The 19,676-nt window shown below is 35.3% G+C and overlaps 2 protein-coding genes across 13 annotated transcripts in view; one reads left to right on the top strand and one right to left on the bottom strand.

Annotated features, from left to right (window-relative positions):
* KLHL32 (kelch like family member 32) overlaps nucleotides 1-7,387 on the top strand; it is a 260,784-nt gene extending 253,397 nt beyond the window's left edge. For 9 of the 10 annotated variants that reach the window (XM_078054976.1, XM_078054974.1, XM_078054977.1 and 6 more), the window contains one exon: nucleotides 4,386-7,387. In XM_078054976.1, coding sequence (XP_077911102.1) covers nucleotides 4,386-4,547 — 162 coding nt within the window. In that variant the 3' untranslated portion in view covers nucleotides 4,548-7,387. Of the gene's footprint in view, nucleotides 1-2,288; nucleotides 2,395-4,385 lie in introns of all 10 variants that reach the window. The other variant, XM_078054973.1, reaches the window with a different exon arrangement.
* A 1,965-nt stretch (nucleotides 7,388-9,352) lies between these two features.
* The window catches only part of MMS22L (MMS22 like, DNA repair protein), a 131,516-nt gene continuing 121,192 nt past the window's right edge, over nucleotides 9,353-19,676 (bottom strand). For all 3 annotated transcript variants that reach the window (XM_036101480.2, XM_036101478.2, XM_078054971.1), the window contains 3 exons: nucleotides 13,816-13,912; nucleotides 12,042-12,209; nucleotides 9,353-11,337 (listed from right to left, as the gene is read on the bottom strand). In XM_036101480.2, the coding sequence (XP_035957373.2) occupies nucleotides 11,256-11,337; nucleotides 12,042-12,209; nucleotides 13,816-13,912 (347 nt within the window). In that variant the 3' untranslated portion in view covers nucleotides 9,353-11,255. The remainder of the gene's footprint in view (nucleotides 11,338-12,041; nucleotides 12,210-13,815; nucleotides 13,913-19,676) is intronic.

Below are 19,676 nucleotides of genomic sequence, written 5' to 3'. Positions count from 1 at the left end.
AAGTTGTCTACTTTTTTGGCATACAGTTTTTCATAGTATTCTTATAATTCTTTTTATTTCTGTGGTGTCAGTTGTTACTTCTCTTTCATTTCTTATTCTATTTTTTTGTGTCCTCTTTTTTCTTGATAAGTCTAATTTTCTATCAAATTTATCTTTTCAAGAACTAGCTCTTGGTTTTGTTGATATATTTATTTTAGTCTCTATTCCATTTATTTCTGTTCTGATCATTATTATTCCCTTCCTTCTAACATTGGGTTTTGTTCGCTCTTTTTCTAGTTCGTTTAGATATAAATTAGATTGAGATTTTTCTTGTTTCTGGAGGTAGTCCTGTATCATTATAAATTTCCCTCTTTGGGACACAGTGAAAGCTGTTCTAAGATTTTTAACTGTTGTGTTTTCATTTACATTAGTCTCCAAGTATTTTTAAAATTTTCTCTGTGAATACTTCATTGACCCATTGGTCATGTAGTAGTGTTTTATTTAACCTCCATGTATTTGTGTTTTCCATTTTTGTTTCTTGTTATTGATTTCTAGTTTCATACCATTGTGGTGAGAAAAGATGCATATTATTTCATTCTTAAAATTATTGAGCCTTGCATTGTGGTTTAGCCTATGATCTATTCTGGAGAATGTCCCATGTGCACTTGAAAGGACTCTGTAATCTTGTTTTTGGATGGAATGTTCTGTATTATGTCCAACTGGTCTAACATGTCATTTTAAAGACGCTGTTGGAGCACCTGAGTGGCTCAGTCAGTTGAGCATCCGACTCTTGATTTCAGCTCAGGGCATGGTTGTGAGATCAAGCCCCTTGTTGGGTTCCATGCTCAGTAGGGAGTTTGCTTGAGATTCTCCCTCTGCTCCTGCTCGTGTGCTCTGTCTCTAAAATAAATGAATAAATCACTCACTTATTATATTCCTAACTCTGATGCTTTTTTATAGTTTCTCTGTTGACATTTTCACTGAGTTCTTTCCTGCTCCTCTGTAGTCTGGTGAGCTTCTTTCTGACCATTACTTTTAATTCTTGATCAGGTAGATTGGTTATCTCCATTTCATCTAGTTCATTTTCTGAGCTTTTGTCTTATTTTATTTGGAGCATATCCCTTTGTCTCCTCCCATTGCCTTTGTGTTTATTCCTATGAATTAGGCAGCACAGCTACTTCTAACATTGAAGGAATGGTCTTGTGTATGGTCATCTATGTAGACTGTGTGTGTCAGTGACTGGCTGGTTGGAGTTGTGGCTGGCATGAACTTGGTGGTCCTGGGGCACTCATGCTGGGGCTTCCCTAATGGGATGGCTAGAGCTGTAGTGGGCATAGGCCAGGGTATTCCTGTAACTCTCATGCAGAGGGTGCCCTGGCAGGATAGCTAAAGCCAAAGTTGGTGCAAACTGTGTGCTGGGGTTCTCTGCATGGAAGGCACCTAGTGAGTTAGGTGGAGGCAGAGAGAGGTGCAGGCTGGGGTGTCCTGAGCACCCTGTGCAGGGGCTGCCCTAGTGGGGTGGCTGGAGTCATGGTGTAGCATGGTCTGGGGCATCCCGGGGTGCTCCATACAGTGGGTGCCCTGACAGGAGAGCTGTATCTGAACTGCGTGCATGCTGGGGTATCCTGGAATGCTTAGTTCATGGGATGCTCTGGCAGGGCAACTAGAGCTCTGGCTGGTGTGGGTTAGGTTGTCTCAGAGCATTTGGTGCAGGGTTTGCCCTGGTCAGGTGGCTACAGCTGAGGCAGGGTACAGACCGGGGGTTCCTGGGATGCTCTGTGCAGGTAAGTCCTGAAACTCTCTTGAGCTGGGGGTATCAAACATAGCAAGAATTAGGAGATAAAAAAGCATGTGCCTGGAGTGTTCCACAATGTTTTGTGCCTGTGTCACCTTGGCAGGATGGCTGTAGGTGTAGTGAGTGCTGAGCAGGGATGTCTTGGTGTGTGGCATGCTGGAGGCTGCCTTATTTGCATGGCTTGGTCTCGTGTGGGGTAGAGGCCAGGGGATCACGGAGTCAGCAGGCTAGCTAGGGTGCCTGGACCCTGTTCCTGTCCATGCTAATAAGGTGGAGAGGGAAAGTAAACAGTGGTGCTTACAAGCACCTCCAGTGCAGAGTTCTTGCTGCTCTCCTGTTTGGTGGTGGTAGGGCTGGATCCTTTATAGGCTAGTTGCTTTTAATTTGTGGCTTTTTTTCTGTGCCCCAGTGCAGATGCCTCTGCTCACAGTTCCTTAGTACTATCCCTCCCCATTGCTATTCGCACTGTTGGGACTGGGTTATCTTCATTAATATGTTTCCATCTCTCTTGCAGTTATGTGGTCTATGTTTTGTGCAGAAGCTGTTCAGTCAGCTCTCACTTCTCCTTCAGGAGGAATTGCTCCACAAATAGGTTTATATTTGGTGTGTCTGTGAAGGAGGTGAGTTCATAGTCTTCCTAAGCCATCATCTTGCACTACTCTCCAATGGGATTTTTAAATTTCTCTTTCTGCTACTGCATTATTAGTATATAGAAATGTAACACATTTCTGTATATTAATTTTGTACACTGCAACTTTACTGAATTCATTTATCTGTTCTTTGGTGGAGTCTTTTGGCTTTTCTATAATTAGAAAATATATATCTGCAAATTATGATAGTTTATCTTCTTACTAATTTGGAGGCCTTCCCTTTTTCTTTTCTGATTGCTACAGCTAGGACGTCCAGTATTATGTTGAAAAGTGGCAAGAGTGGATCCTCATCTTGTTCCTGGTCTTAAGGGGAAAGCTTTCAGTTTTTCACTTTTCAGTATGATGTTGGTTGTGGGTTTTTCATATTTGGTTTATCATGTTGAGGTATGTTCTCTCTAAACCCAATTTTGAGTTATCGTGAATGGATGTTGCATTTTGTCAAATGCTTTTTCTGCATCTCTTGAGGTGATCATATGGTTTTTAGTCTTTCCTCTTAATGTGATATATCACATTGATTTACTTGTGAGTATTGAAACACTTTATTCCTAGAATAAATCCCACTTGATCATGGTAATTTTTTAATGTATTGGTGGATTCAGTTTGCTAATATTTTGTTCAGCATTTTTTGCATCTATGTTCATCAGATATGTTGTTCTGTAGTTTTTTTTTGTTTTTTTTTTTTTTGGTAATGTCTTTGGTTTTGGTATCAGGCTAATACTTGCCTCACAGAATACATTGGGTATTTTCCTTCCTCTTCTTTATTTGTGGAATAGTTTGAGAACAGGTGTTAACTCTTGTTTAAATGTTTGTTGAATTCACCTATAAAGCCATCTGGTCCTGGGTTTTTGTTGGTAGTTGATTACTAGTAATGAAATTGAATGGGTAATCAGTCAGTTCATATTTTCTCCCTTAGTTTTAGGAGATTGTATGACTCTAGGAATTTATCCATTTCTTCCAGGTTGTCCAATTTGTTGGCGTAATATTTTTCATAGTAGTTTCTTGCAATCCTTTGTATATCTGTGGTGTTTGTTGTTATTTTTCTTCATTCCAGATTTATTTAGGTCTTTTCTTGATGTGTCTGGGTAAAGGTTTATCAGTTTTGCTTATCTTTTCATTAATCAGCTCTTGCTTTTACTGCTCTTTTTTTTTTTTTTTTTTTGGTTTATTTCCACTCTAATCTTTATTCCTTGCTTCCTTCTACTAGCTTTGGGCTTTCTTTTTCTAGATCCTTTAGGTGTAAGGTTAGGTTGAGATTTCTTTTGTTGCTTGAGATTGCTATAAACTTCCCTGTTAGAACTGCTTTTGCTGTGTCCCAAAGATTTTGTACCATAATGTTTTCATTTACATTTTTCTCCATGAATTTTTTTGACTTTTTTTTCATTGACCCATTGGCTTAATACCATGTTGTTCAGCCTCTGTGTTTGTGTTTTATTTTTGTTTTCCAGTCCTTGTAACTTATTTCTAGGTACTGTTGTGGTTAGAAAAGATGCTTGATATGATTTCAGAAAGTCTTCTTAAATTTATTGAGATTTGTTTGTGACGTAATATATGATCTATCCTGGAGAATATTCCATGTACACTTAAATAATGTGTATTCCACTGTTTTTGGATGGATAAGTTAGGTCCATCTGGTGTAAGGTGTTTAAAGCCACAAGACCTTTATATTAAAGGAGGATAAAGCTACCTACCTCATCACTGTTCTGAAGATGAATTATAAACATATATCTACGTATATATGTAGGCACCCAAATATACAAATGCATATAGTAGCACCTGGACCTTCAGACATATTTCTGGTACCATACTGTGAGGGGGAAAAAACCCAATGCCTAAGGTACGTATGGTCATGGTGGCATAACTGAATTCAACTGTAGGCCTCCTTTTATGTATATACTTATATATTTTTGCTCAAATTATATTGAACAATAATCTTTGACATACAGGCTTCTCTTCTTTTGTAGGTAGTGGATGTAAGTAGAGAAAGCAAAGAAGAAGTATTCTATGGGCCTACACTCCCTTTTGCTTCCAATGGAATAGCTGCATGCTTCCTTCCAGCTCCCTATTTCACGTGCCCTAACCTTCAGACTCTTCAAGTGCCTCATCACAGAATCGGGACCATCTGAAAGGCAATGCTTTGTTAATAACTATCATGAACAGAAGGGAAAGAAAAGCTTCACTTTTGGATACTGGGCATGAAAAGACTCAGTGCTCAATGCTTCCTTGTTTTGTATGTCTTATATTCAGATAAACATTAGCAAAAAATGAACAGTTTTCTAAAATACATTACTGAAAACTCCTGTCACCCTTCTCTTTGTGTGTCAATATACAATATATAGGACTTTTACTGTGGTGTAGCTTAGTACCAACTTAATGGTCCCTAATTGTTCCATGGGTCTTTAGAGTCTTCTTGTATACTTTTTCTAAATCAGTGCTGTCTAGGAAAACAGGACAATGTTAGTAAGGAATTTATTTCACAAGTACTGTCGTCAATGGTCTTTAAAAAAAATATTCAGTAGTTAATTCCATTACTACTTAAACCTGGGTTTGTAATTTTTCTTTTAAAAATTTAACATGCCACCCCACTCGGTATAGACTCAGCATTATGACATTATAAAATTTTAAATGCCATATTTTATTCAAGGTAATACAAATAATAGAAGTACACCAGAAGAGCAATTAGAATACCCATATTTTTTGACTTGGTTAATCTGTGACCCTGTGCTAGGTGCTTACCTTTCAGTACTTGTTTTCCCACTAATTTTTAAGGAGGATAATTATTGGTTTCCATATTAATTCAGAAGAATTTTGTGAAAATTAGGTAAATGCTAAGTACTTTGCTTAAGAAAAAAGTTACTCAAATTACAAGGTATTTTACTGTGTTTAAGAACCTTGTAACTGAAAGGGGAGGTTATTTTTGAAATTAAATAATTACTAAATAGAACTTGAAACACATACTATGGGATAAATGATTCCGAAAAGCATGTGAAAAATATGCTAATTAGGAAAAGGGGAGTTTACCAAAGCCAAAGATTCCCAAGTCTGTACAAATTCTTGCTTCAAATAATAATTTAAACCTCTCGTTTAAACTCATTTAGTGAAAAATGACATTTAAGCTCAAGAAAAATTAGTGGTACTAATTTTGGCACCATAAAGTGCTCTGACATAAATCTGAACCTAGACTTGGTAATTCTAATAAAAGTTTTTTCCACTTTGTTAAAGGTTATGTCAATCTTGAGCACTTGTGGGATTCTTTTCCACCACCAATACATATTTTATTATTACAAACTTTTAATAATGCATAAGAATTCTTATATAGGTGAGATTTTTGGATTTGCTTTGTCTATAGCAAAAAAATATATATAAAATAAAAACCACATTTGAACATAAATTCAAGAAGTGTAACATGAGTTTTTCCCTTTTCTGAATCTTGTTAGGATCTAAGTCACCTTTACTAAAAGGGAGACTATACACTTTTTTTCCTTCAGCATAGTTTAATTATTCAGCAATCTTTATCTTATAGGAAACTGTCATTTTATTCATGGAACCACTTTCAGGAATCAGAAGTGAATAAAAACATAAACCCTTTTTAATCCTAAATACAAAATTCACTAACTTTATACATTTTTATACCTAAAAATTTTAATTTCCAAATAAATAATCTGGTTATTCAGATTAAAGAACAGGAGGAGAGACGGGGGTAAGGGAAAAAATAAAAAACCTCCCAGAGATTTAGCCAAAAAAATCTTAATTTTACAGTTCTGAAAAGTGCAAATTGATACTGATCATTGATATCAAAGAGAGTCTCTTTAAAGGGTATAAATCATGTAAACTAAACATTTTAAATGCCTTACCAAGTCAAGAAAATGACTCCAGTATTTGAGATAGCTTTCAACAAGAACCTAAGCAAGAAGTATCAGATTTACTAAAATTTCTACTTGACAAATGAATTTACTTCCAGCTGTTTTTACCTTATAAAAACCATTACACTTGTAATCCCAGATCCTATATCCAATGAATGAAAGGGAAATGGTCTAAAAATAAGCTTGCCTGACTGATCATGAAAAGGCAGCCTGAGATTACTGATATTTTCTATATAGATTTCTAAGTATTCATTTAAAACAAATTGGCATATTAGCAAACCCCTTCTTGGTGATAATGTGTTATTCACTAATATTACAGAACTGAACTCAGAAAATTTTAGTTTTTGAAAACCTCTTTTATGCTGTAGCCAGAGAATATATTCCAAAGTGCAACATTCCTCTCCAAGGAAAAATAAAATGCAGAACGCTTATGATTAGATAATTTTCCTCAAATTATTAATAAGAGCTAATAAACATTCTAGAAAGCTATGTTTGGTCATATAAACCAAATTCCATTGAAACTATTCAAATATATATTTTCCATTTAAGTGGGCTATCCTATAGTAATTCATCTTCCATTTTTACTCTTTAAAATTATAGACCGTATCTAATTTGAATTTCCATTGGAAGATCATGAAACTTCTAACAACACCTTAAACAGCACTTCAAGAGTTGACTTTATAAGAGAAGACACAGCACCACATAGATAATAGCAGAATGTTCCTTAGTGTAGGAGGAAAAGCCAGCAAAGACCTTAATCTCGAAAACATGTCTTTGTAAAGTGAAATGAAATTCCTTAGATCCTTCATAACAAAATACCTATTAGGTTACAATTAGGACATTTTTCCTGCTTTTTCGCTTCATATTTATTTTCCTCACAGTTTAACCACATGTATATTGTATCCCTTTCAGCTATTGTAATAACTGAAAAACTCTCTATTGTTTTACCCCAGAGTATAAAAACAGGAATAAGATAGAAAATATTCCTCCAGGTAACATGGTTCACTTTTATTTTGGTTTTCAAACAGTCAATCTGTCATAAAGGAAGTGGAATAATCATGGATGCAGTGTAAATTATATACATTAAAAAGTTATATATTATAGGCATAATGATAAACATGAATATATAATAACGCCCAGAATTTTTCTGAAAGCACAATTCACAAATGCAATAAGTTGGATAACTATTAGCACACCAAAAACTTTAATAAGCATATTATTCAGTTCTAATCATGAGGTACTTACTTTGGTAACCTTAGCAATATAGATTATCACAGAATCAAAATACAAATCTTATTAAATATGTGAAAAATACGCTAACTTCGCTAGCTTCCCAAACCAACTGTTTTAAGCAAAGCATGGTATTTATATTGGCATACTATACACTTGACTGACAAGGCAGTATTTTTAACCCTAGAAGGAGTAGGCAGGAGATCAGTTTTTGGAAAATGTAAGGTTTACATAAAGTCTATAGGATTTAGGGAAGACAGGTTTCCTAGAGGCTTTTCCCAATTGCAGAAGCTTGTCAAATTTTTATATAACAGATAATCTTAACAAAGGGGAAGTAAAAATAAAAACTGTCAAAGGTTCTATTAAAGTACATGTAATTCTTTAAGAAGAAAGTACTTTTAAAAATTTGTGATGAAGCATGGAAGAAGATAGTGGGTAAAGAACACACAATCTAGATACATATTTTTTTATATATATAGATGCCCAGGTAGTAAAAGTCAAATATGCTTAAGAAAAAATATGCTAGGTTTAGATAAAGATATAAAAGTTTTAAAGTATGAAACTCTTCTAATGCAAATGAATTCAATACTGGATGATTTTTGTACAGAGATCGTATTCCATGTTTTTTACTCCCCCATGAAAACCTAATTAAATGTTCAATTAAAATTTAAATCATAACCAAATCTGAATGTCTAATAAAGTCCTTCTATCACCCTGTTGTCCTTCAATCATCTCTTTTACATTCCATCTGTATATTTTACAGAAATTTTTTGGAATACTCACGTATCTAACATATATTTTAAGTATCTTCCTATTTCAGTGTGTTAAGGTTAGGTGTCTAGAGAAAGGGTGGTATTTTAGGCTGGCAAACTGAATGAGGCTTAGAGCATAGAATGAACATGGCATTCAGATATTCGAAGGCAGCTAGTCTCCTGCTTAAGTTTGCACAGAAAAGGTAGAGTCAGATGGCAGAAAGTCTCCTGACTGAAGTGGATGTCCTTGAGTAGAAAAGTAACAAGAGGAAAGTAATATTTTAGGAACACTAATGTCAGAACTGTGTGAGATTAAATTGCAGGAAAGGAGATCAGAGATAAGAGAGATTGAAGCACCCAATAGAAAAGATGGTTGGGATGCACGGGATGGCGAAAAGAAAAGCAAAAAGCCCATACTGGTGATCAACTGAAAGTGGGGAACAAGTAAGAATCCAAGTTGCTTCTGAAGTTTCAAGGCTAACTGACTTGGGAAAATAGTGTCTTCCCTGGGTAGAAAAGAAAGGCAGGAGCTAGTTTAAAATAGGCAACAAGTGCAGCTCGACATGTTGCCTTGAGATTTCAGGAGGATCCAACTAGAGGGGTTAAGAGAGAAATTAGCACTAGAGATAGATTTTAGAGATAAAATTATGACCTACTGTTGTTATCAATTCACTACTAGAAGACAGAGCGAGTGAAGGGCCAGATCTTACCACTGGGGACAAGAAAGAACGTGAAGGTGCTTTCAAAGTACAGTATGTAGGAAGGAGCAGTATCACTGAGGAAGGGCTGAGAAGATAAAGAAAAACGTAAATGTCAGACCAAAGAACAGAAGAAAGGAGAACACAGTCTGAGATTTCAGCAAAAGAGAATGGCTGACATTACAGTGGGAGAAGCAGGGGCCCTAGAGATGACAGGTTATTTAGGGGAGTAAGTGATGGGTCGTGAAGATTTTCCTGGAAATGAACGGAGTCAAACAATTTTTTTTCTTCAATTAAAAAAACAGCATCTTTAAAATTTTACTTATATATAAATAAACACACATGTATATACACATATATAAGTATTGTCACAGATTTTTGTTACTGATTTTTAAAGTACAAACTGTTTATTCTTAGCGTCTACACATATATATCCCAATGCATGATTCAGAAGCAGCTTTTCTCAGCCTTAAACATTTCATATTCTAAGGAGTGAGACTCTCAAAGATAATTTTATCAATCCCACTTAGAAAATAAAAAATATATATATACATATATACACATAAATAACTCCTTTAAAAGCATTACCTTAAACAGATCAAACTTCATTTGCTGAAACTTGCAAAGAGATTTAAGTTTAATCAGTCACTATCATAATGAAAAGAAGCTCATTGCTATGAAGTCTGTTAAATAACCTTAAAGAGGCTTTTATTCATTCTATTTGTTGACATATGACAGTTGACCTGGGGGTGGAAGGGACAGACTATCTGTATGTCATAAAAACAACAGATACTTCTTTAGAATTCACAGATAAAAGTTAGGAGAGGACTATTAACTAGAGTTCACTGATTGTAATATATTTCATGTTGAAACATACTTCTTGAGTCAGAAAAGGAAGGAACCAGAAGAAGCATGATAAAGACTAGAGTCCCAAGAAGAAAAGAGATATTTCAAAGTTAACAAACATGTCATGTAAGACACAATTTGAAAAAACGTGAATCATTCATCTAGGACATAGTAGAGACAGAGGAACAACATTGAGAGGTGTTCTTTACGTTTGTGCATGAATAATTAGTAATCATGTCTGTATGCCTCAAATAGAACACATGTCACCAATATATTTTCACATACATTATTCTACTGATTCTTACCAGAACACTGTGAAATAGAAAAAGGAATATTATTCTTTTTTCTCCATGGAGAAACTGAGGCTCAACAAGAAGGTTAAGTAACTTGCTGAAGTTTACAAAGCAGAGCTGGGTTTGAGACCTACATGGGTTCCCAACACTAGGACTGGAGTTCTTTTACCAAATAATGCTCACCACAAAAAGGAGTCAAGGACAAGAGCCCAACTGGTAAAATAAAAATCTGGATGAATTACTTAAAGAGTTGAGACACAAGAGCTGCTAAAGGAACTAAACTGGTTCCCTGTAAACATATAAGATGCTAAATTATAAGAGGCTCTAACTGAAGAGCAAGGAGATAAATCAGCTGACTTCTCGGTCCTCTTCTGTTATATTGTAATCTCAAGATTTTTCAGAATATTATTTGTCTTTTCTTAAAAGTTCTTACTTATTCTCCTCCTGATATGTCTTTTCATAAACTTCCAAAAAGGATGACTAGAGAAAAAAAAAATCTGGCAACTGTTGGAACCACTGTTGGCTTGAGTTTTACAACATTTTACATGCTATCTGTATATTCATTTAGCCAGACTCAGACTCCTTCCTCAGAGTTAAGTGTGCTGGGTATTTATTAACTTGCCTCACACATGGTCTAACAAAAGTTGACAAACATACATCCTATCTTCTGAACCGCCCTTTCACAAAAACCAGCATAGAATAGCCAGATAATTTGAAAAACAAAAAACAAAAAACAAAAAAACAAACAAAAAAAACCCACAACAACCCAAAAACATATTAAAACATGACTTGTAAGAAACAAAACAAACACAAATCACTCACAGGTCAAAAAGTCACATTATAGTGACAAGTCCCTGGATCACCCAGTACAGACCTGCTTCACAGACATACACAGAGACACTCCCAAGTTAGAAAAAAAAAAATTAAATCAGTTTAACTAAAAACTCTTCAAAAGAGAATGCAATTTTGCCAACTTCCAAAGATCCTATAATACACTTATTTAACTTTTATTTCCTTATTTATATACTTTACACTTACAGGGATGTAAGGAAAAAAATCCTAGAAGGTATTTTTAACAGAACATTATACCATTGCTGTGCAAAGTGGCTTTAGATAGTTATAATGAATAGAGAGGGCAAAGCACAAAATATATTAGGTATTATCACTCTCCAGTCTTTGCATTTCATCTTGTCCAACTTGTCCTAGGTGAGATAAAAGTTTGCTATAGGCCTCCCTAAGAAAAAAGAAAAGAAGGTAGATATATTTATTAACTTTTCCATAATTTTTCATTTAAGTATTTACAAATTAAGTCTGTCTACACACCTGAATGTCTGTCTACACACATGTGCACCCACACCCAAACTATATGATTAAAGTACTTTGATTCTTTAACAAACTTGGAACATATGAATTCCCATGAGTGCTGACTCCTCCAAAACAACCTCTTTAGGAACTACAGGTCTATTTCCATGGTGTTGCATTATTTCACACAGACCAGCACAATCTGAAATTAGGTTGTAAGCCCCACTACTATTTTTGACCCAAATCCATATTATCTAATTGGGCCACTCTTCTTACTCACTGGATACACATGATATAGTTGATTCAGTACATCAAACATCCCTCAAAGGGTAGATTTGCCACCATGGATTTTATACAAAAACAAGATACCTGAGGCTCTAAAGTCCCCTTCCCAGTGAGGAGCACTGAATGTGTTTTGAGCAATAGTGGAACTGCTGAAAAACATAGCTTTCTAAGGTGCTCACTTTGAAAAGAACAGTATGTGAATGGATATGTCAGTCATAGTATGGAAACATTCATCAATTCAAAGAACACACCCCAAATTTTTAGGAATGGGAAAATAAACCATCTCCAGAAAACAAATCTAGATTTTTATAATCATTGCCCAAAGAATGTAATCAAATGATCCAAACACACCTTTGTGCAGTATTTCTGCCAAGGCCCCATTTCCGCTCTGAATCCTTCAGAGACTGAGTGAGGGTAGAAAGCAAGTCGATAACAACTTGCTGGTCCAACGCTGCTACTGTTTCTAAAATGCCGTAAATCTGATAATCGTATCTCATAGCATAATCCTGGATAAAATGCCTGAAAGTAAATCAAGTTACACAGGATTACTTCTGGGGAAGTTCCTTGGGCTGGTATCTATACGACGACAATCAGCTGGAACCTGAACTCAAGAAAGATCATTTCACATAAGATTACCTGAAGAATCCAGATGCCCTATGAAGACAATTTACAACACTTAAAAATAAAGGAAAGAAATGGCTTATTTCAGTGTGACCAGAATGATGGCATTGGTAGGGAAAGGGAAGAGTTGGAATCCCAGGAGGGAGAATAAGAAGGAAAATCTAGTTCCAGGGACTTTGCTGCTATTCTTTGCATGTCAAAATCTTAGCAGGAAGAACGTGGAAAAAGGGAGTCCAGGGCGCCTGGGTGGCTCAGATGGTTAAGCGTCTGCCTTCGGCTCAGGTCATGATCCCAGGGTCCTGGGATCGAGTCCCGCATCAGGCTCCCTGCTCCTTGGGAGCATGCTTCTCCCTCTGCCTCTCTCTCTCTGTCTCTCATGAATAAATAAATAAAATCTTTTAAAAAAAAAAAAAAAGGGAGTCCAGTTTCCTAGGTATTTCTTAGTTCTTCATATTTCTGGATAAATCAAACAATATTTTTATGAGAAAAGCAAGTTATTCATAATATATAGTTTTATATTCCTTAACTGAATAGGAGATTTTAGACCCACAAGAGACCTTCATAATAAGAATTGTATGTTTTAACCCTACAATTTCAACTCTCTCCCCCAACAAAATAAAAGCCACCTAGCTTAATAAATTGTACATAACAAACAGGCAATCTTCATTTGTATAAAATCCCTTCTCCCCTCTTAGGGTTTTACAGGTTTTTTTTTTTTTTTTTCCTTTTTGGGGGATTTTATAGTTCTTACAAATCCACTATGTATTTCATGTGATCATAATTTAAATAAATTGTAACCAACGGACAAGTGCCAATGATAAGAAAACAAAGTGAGAAATCAAAGATCCAACACAGAAGAAAATGGACCTGTGTTATTTATCACAGTAGGGCTAGGGCATAGATACATGTAATAAAAGTGAACTGGTAGAAATTGTGAGACATATTTAAAAACACTGCCCTAACAGAAAGCACAAGAGTCTAGGGGAGGCAAGGCAGGAAATGACAACAAAACCCAAAACACAGAAAACATTACTCCAGTTGCATTATTATTCTTGGGAACCAACATCACATCTACTCCTCTACAGTCTATGCTTCACAGATGAAATACAATGAAGCCTTCTGGGTCTACAGTATCTAAAGCAGGTAAGAAAACCAGTGACATGTACTTCTGGATCCTGAGTAACATGTTTAGCAGTTCTGAGGGCCTGTGCACCTGTCATCATGACCCATACACCCCCATTTTTCTCTTCAATACATGCAGGAGTCTTCATCACCAAATTCTCAGGTGATTTTAAGTCAGCTCGCTCATATTCCTCCCTGGCACTTTTGTCTTTTTTAATAAAACAGCACAATGTAACAAAACTATGGCCAAAAAATATAATAATTGAAATACTATAACAAGTAGTAACACATTATGTTTTGGATAATTAGTTATTTAAAAAACATGTTGGCTGTCAAATGGCTGGCAAGAGTCCCCTTGCCAGTTGGCACATTTTCCAGTTACCTAAACACAGAAGTCAGCTGGGCGGCAGGTTCTCCCTCTGACCCCACTTGGCAGGCTTTAACCATGTATTGCAGGTTCTCTGTGGCCAGCCTTTTAACTAGGAGGAAAAATTATAGCATTACACACTGTGTCTGAATTGACCATCTGGATCCTCATTTTTATGAACACTCTTAATTTAGAAAAATATGTTGTTTTCTTAAAGTTTATACAGCTTTTTAATTATTTTTCAAAATGAAATAGTTATGAGTTTTTGTTTTGTACTGAAGTGTATCTATCTCCTTATCTCCCATTTTAAGAAAATATAAAAAGCTTGAGTATTTTTTACAAGCTGATAACTGAAAAAATACATTTGAAGATAGGTCTCTTAGAAAAAACCCATATTCAAAAACATTTTATCATCCTGATCCTGCAGTTACATACTGACAAAAGATAGCCTTTAATCATTCAGCTGATTTACAGATAAGCAGATTGATTTTTTAAAATTCATAGGCATATTCCCCCCACTCTCTAACAAATTAGAAACCACCAACAATTTACCTTCGCTCAAAATTAGTCAAATATACATATATATACACACATACACATAAATCAACTATTGGTGATGCCATCTTCTTTTCAAAAAAGACAGCAAAGTTACATAAAGAACATTTGTATTCTTTAAATATTTAACTAAGTCATTTAAAATTGTGCATTTTTCCGAAAAAATGGAATAATATCAAGAAGGAAGATAGAAAATTCCCTATGTTCCAAATGCTACTGAATTTTTGTTATGTTGTTTTTGGCACATTAAATGTAAGTAGCTGGGGAGAAAGTGCTTTGTCTAAGAATAAAAAATAATTCAGAAACTCTAATCCATTATACCAGAATAAAACAGGATACATATGAACTACAATTAATTAATATGTACTTAGTAATGTTCTCTACGGCATGAGGATGGTGGATAAAGAAGATGTAGCATACTTGTCTTTATTGAACTAATAACTCCTCATATTAGATATAGTTCTGAAGTCAGTATAATTGGTTCTTAAAAGACATTTCCTTGAAAAACTTCAAAAGCTCCTCTGTGGAAAAAGTACCAGAATATGAAGAAATAGCCTTCACAGAGAATTAATAGTAAGCATTGGGTTTTTATTTTACAACAGTTTTATTGAGGTATAATTCACATATCATAAAAACCAATCTTTTAAAGTGTACAATTCACTGGTTTTTAGAATATTCACAGAGTTGAGAAGGCATCACCACTATCTAATTTCAGAGCAATTTCATCACCTCTCCAAAAAACCTTAACTCATTAACAATCATTCTCCACTTTCTTAATCCCCCAGCCCCTGGCAACCACTAATCTTTGTTTTGTCTCTACAGATTTAAGTCTTCTGGAAATGTCTTATAAATAGAACCATACACCATGTGGTCTTTTTTTTTTTTTTTAAGATTTTATTTATTTGAGAGAGAGAATGCGTGTGAGTGGGGGGAGGGGCAGAGGGAGAGAGGGAAAGAGAATGTCAAGCAGACTGGGCACTAAGAGTGGTGCCTGACATGGGGCTTGATCTCATGACCATGATATCATGACCTGAGCCAAAACCAAGAGTCGGATTATCAACCAACTGAGGCACCCAGGCACCCCTCCATGTGGTCTTCTGTGACTGTCTTCTTTTTACTTAGCATAATGTTTTAAGGTTCATCCATGCTGTAGAAGGTATCAGGACTTACTTTTGAAGGCCTAATAATATTCCACTGTATAGATATACCCCATGTTGTTTATCCATTCATTGGTGGATGGACATCTGGGTTGTTTCCATTTGGAAGCTATTATGAACCAAGATGCTATGGATCAGTGTTACAGGTGTTTTTTTAAAAAAAACGATTTGCAATCTTTATTTAAGTGAACTGAACTTTTTTAAAAATTGAGTTTTTGTTTTTTTAGTTTTTCTTTACATTAACAGCTTTAGTGTCATATAGTTCACATTCTATACAATTCACCCATTTAACATGTACAATTCCATGATTTTTGGTATAGTCACAGAATTGTGGAACCATCACTACAGCCAATTTTAGACTATTTTCTTTACTTTGCAAAGAAACCTGATAGTCTTTTGCTATCACTCCTTATTTTCTGATACACCCTAAAAGCAACCCCCAATCTACTTTCCATCTCTACAGATTTCATATTCTGGACATTTCATATAAATGGAATCATATAAGATGTGGTCTTTTGTAACTGGCTTTTTTCACATAGAATAAAGTTTTCAAGGTTCATCCATGTTGAGTAGCATGTAGCAGTACTTAATTCCTTTTTATGATATAATATTCCATTGTATGGACCTATCACATTTAAAAAAATCCATCTGTCGCTGATGGACAGTCTACCTTTTAGCTCTATGAATAATACTGCTATAAACACAAATAAACAAATTTCTGTGTGGACATGTGTTTTCATTAATCTTGGATATGTACCTAGGAGAGACATTGCTAGGTCACAGAGTAACTCTGTTTAAAACATCTGAGGAATGACCAGACTATTTTCCCAAGTGTCTATACTATTTTACATTCCCACTGGCAGTAATTGAGGGTTCTAATTTCTTCATGTTTTTGCCAAAACTTGTTATTATCTGGCTTTTCCATAATAGCCAACCTAGTGAGTATGAAGTGGTATCTCACTGTGGTTTTGATTTGCATTTCCCTGATGACTAATGACGTTGAGCACCTTTTCAAAGGGTGCTTATTAGCCATTTGTTTTATTCTTTGGAGAAATGTCTATTCAAATTCTTTGCCTATTTTTAAATTTGTTGTTTTTTTAAATTACTGAATTATAACAGTTTACATATTCCAGGTACAACTTCCTTATCATATAAATGATTTGCAAATGTATTCTTCCATTCTGTGGGTTATTTCTTACTTTCTTGATCGTCCTTTGAAGCACAAGAGTTTTTAATTTGGATTAGTCTAATTTATCTCTCTCTCCTGCCTTATGCTTTTGTTGTTGTATCTAAGAATTCATTGACAAACCCAAGGTTATGAAGATTTACTACCATGCTTTTTTCTATGAGTTTTATAGTTTAATCTCAGACATTTAGGTCTACGATCTATATTGAGTTAATTTTTGCATATGGTGTGAAGTAAAGGTATAACTTCATTCCTTTGCATGTGGATATCCGTTTGACCTGGCATAATTTGTTGAAATACTATTTTCTCACCACTGAATCATTTTGGCACCCTTGTCAAAAAAAGTCTGTTGACCACAGACATATGGGTTTATTTCTGGACTCTCAATTCTAATCCATTGATCTATGTCTATCTTTCTGCCAGTACCACACTGTCTTGATTACAGCTGCTTTGTACTAAGTTTTGAAATTGGAAAGTGTGTCTTCCAACTTTGTTGTTCTTTTTTTTTTTTAAGACTTATTTATTTGAGAGAGAGAGCATATGCAAGGGCAGAGGGAGAGGGAGAGAATCTCAAACAGACTCTTTGCTGAGCATGGAGCCCAATGTAGGACTTACCTCCTGATCCTGAGATGATGCCCTGAGCCGAAACCAAGAGTCAGATGCTCAGCCAACTGGGCCACCCAGGGCACCCCTGCTCTTTTTCAAGATTGGTTCGGCTCTTCTGGAGTTACACTGTATTTGTAGGTCAGTCTGGGGAGTGCCACTACCTTAACAATATTACTTCTGATCCATGAAATGGAATGTTTTTCCATTTATTTATATATTCTCTAATTTCTTTCAATAATGTTTGGTAGTTTTCAGATCTTAAGCTTGTATTTCTCTTTTCTTAAATTTATTCCTACTTGGGTTTTTAAAAGATGCTATTGTAAATGGAATCATTTTCTTAATTTCATTTTCAGATTTTCATTTAAAGTATATAGGAATGCAATTGATTTTTGTGTCTTGTTTTTGTATCCTGTAACCTTGCTGACCTTGTTTATTAGTTCTAATACCTTTTATTGGAGTGCTTAGGATTTTGTATATACAAGATCAGATCATCTACAGATGGGGACAGTTTTACCCCCTTTTCAATCTAGATGATTTTTACTTAGTTTTCCTGCCCTCAGTAGGACTTCTAGTACAATGTTGAATAGAAGTGGCAAGAGTGGACATCCTTGTCTCATTGCTAATCTTAGGGGAAAAGCATCTAATCTTTCACCATTAAGTATGATGCTATAGGATTTTCATAGATGTCCTTCATCAGACTTGAAGCAGTTCTCTCTATTCCCAGTCTGTCATTATGTAATGTCCCTCCGCTTTATTCCTGATAATTCTACTTATTCTGAAGTCTGCTTTGTTTGAAATTAATAGAGCTACTACAGCTTTGTTTTGAATTGTGCTAAGCATTTTTCTTATCCCTTTACTTTAAATTATCTGTGTCTTCATATTCAAAGTAGGTTTCTTGTGGGTAACATACAGTTGGGCTCTGTTTTTTTATCCACTGTCAGTTTCAGTCTGGCTTATGTAAATCATTCACATTTAAAGTGATTACTGATATTGCTGGATTAATATCTACCATACATGTAACTTTTCTATTCATTGCTCCTGCTCTTTTTTTCTAATTATCTGCTTTTTGTCTGCCTTCTCCAAAGGTTTTGTTTTGTTTAAGTAGGCTCCACACACAGTGTGGAGCCCAATGTGGGGCTTGAACTCACCACCCTGAGATCAACACCCGAGCTGAGATCAAGAGTCGGATGCTTAACTAACTGAGCCACCCAGGCGCCTCTCCAAAGGTTTTAATTGAGCATTTTGTTTCCATTCTCTCTCCTCTCTTAGTACATCAAATATACTTCTTCAACATTTTTGCTTAGTGGTTGCCCCAGAGTTCGTAGTTTACATTTATAACCAATCCCAGTCTACTCTCAAATAGCACTACATTCCTTCAGGTGTGGCACAGGTGCCTTATACCAGCATTTCCAATTCCTTTCTCCCAATCCTCATTGCTGTCATTCACTTTACTTATCCATGAGGTATAATCACCAAATACATTGTTGCTATTATGATTTTGAAAAAAAAAAAAAAAGCTATTAGATCAATTAAAAGTGGAGAGACGGGTAGATTCAGAGAATCACAGCTTACCAGGAGCAGGAGCTGATACTGGTAGAAATATTTACACTGAATTTGATAAATTGCTCTATACAAAGTTTTGGGGGCAGCAGTTTGCTCTATGACTTCAATTCCCTAATGCACTTAAGAAGAGCTGTTTTTCAGCCTGTTCAGATTTGTTTTCTTGTTGTGAGGGAAAGAGTGAGGACTTTCAAGCTCTTTACATGTTTAAGTGGAAACCAAAAATGTTCCAACTATTACCACTGAACTGTCTCTTTCTCCCTTCATTTTTCTCCGTTTTTTTCTTCTTTTATTTTGGTACTTTCTTGTTAGATGCACCTTTATAGTTGTTAAATATAGTGACCCTTTTATCATTATAAAACACCACTATTTCTAGTTAACAATTTTTTTGGTCTAATGTCTGTTTTGTCTGATATTAGTATAGCTACTCCAGCTTTCTATGGTTATAGCTTCCATGATGTATTTTTTCTTTGCTTTTACTATTTTAGTCTTTGAATCCAAAGTGTTTCCTGCATATAGAACATAGTTAGATCTTTTCATTTTGATCCGTTCCAGTGATCTCTACTTCCGATTAGTCTGTTCAGTCCTTTCACAACGATTGTTCCTGTCGATACAGGTGGATTTACATCCTTTCACCTTCTGTTTTCTAAATGTCTTGTGTTTTTGTTCCTCTCATCTCCTTTACTGCTTTCGTTTTGCATTACGTGCATATTTTAAAACATAGCATTTTAATTTCTTAAATGATTTTTTACTGGTTTTGAATTATTTTCTTAGGAGTTGCTCTAGGCTTACCATGTACATCTTATCAGAGT

The sequence above is a fragment of the Halichoerus grypus genome, chromosome 9 (genome assembly GCF_964656455.1).
Source record: "Halichoerus grypus chromosome 9, mHalGry1.hap1.1, whole genome shotgun sequence".
NCBI classification, from domain to species: Eukaryota; Metazoa; Chordata; class Mammalia; order Carnivora; family Phocidae; genus Halichoerus; species Halichoerus grypus.
This window is presented reverse-complemented; position numbering and strand designations above follow the sequence as displayed.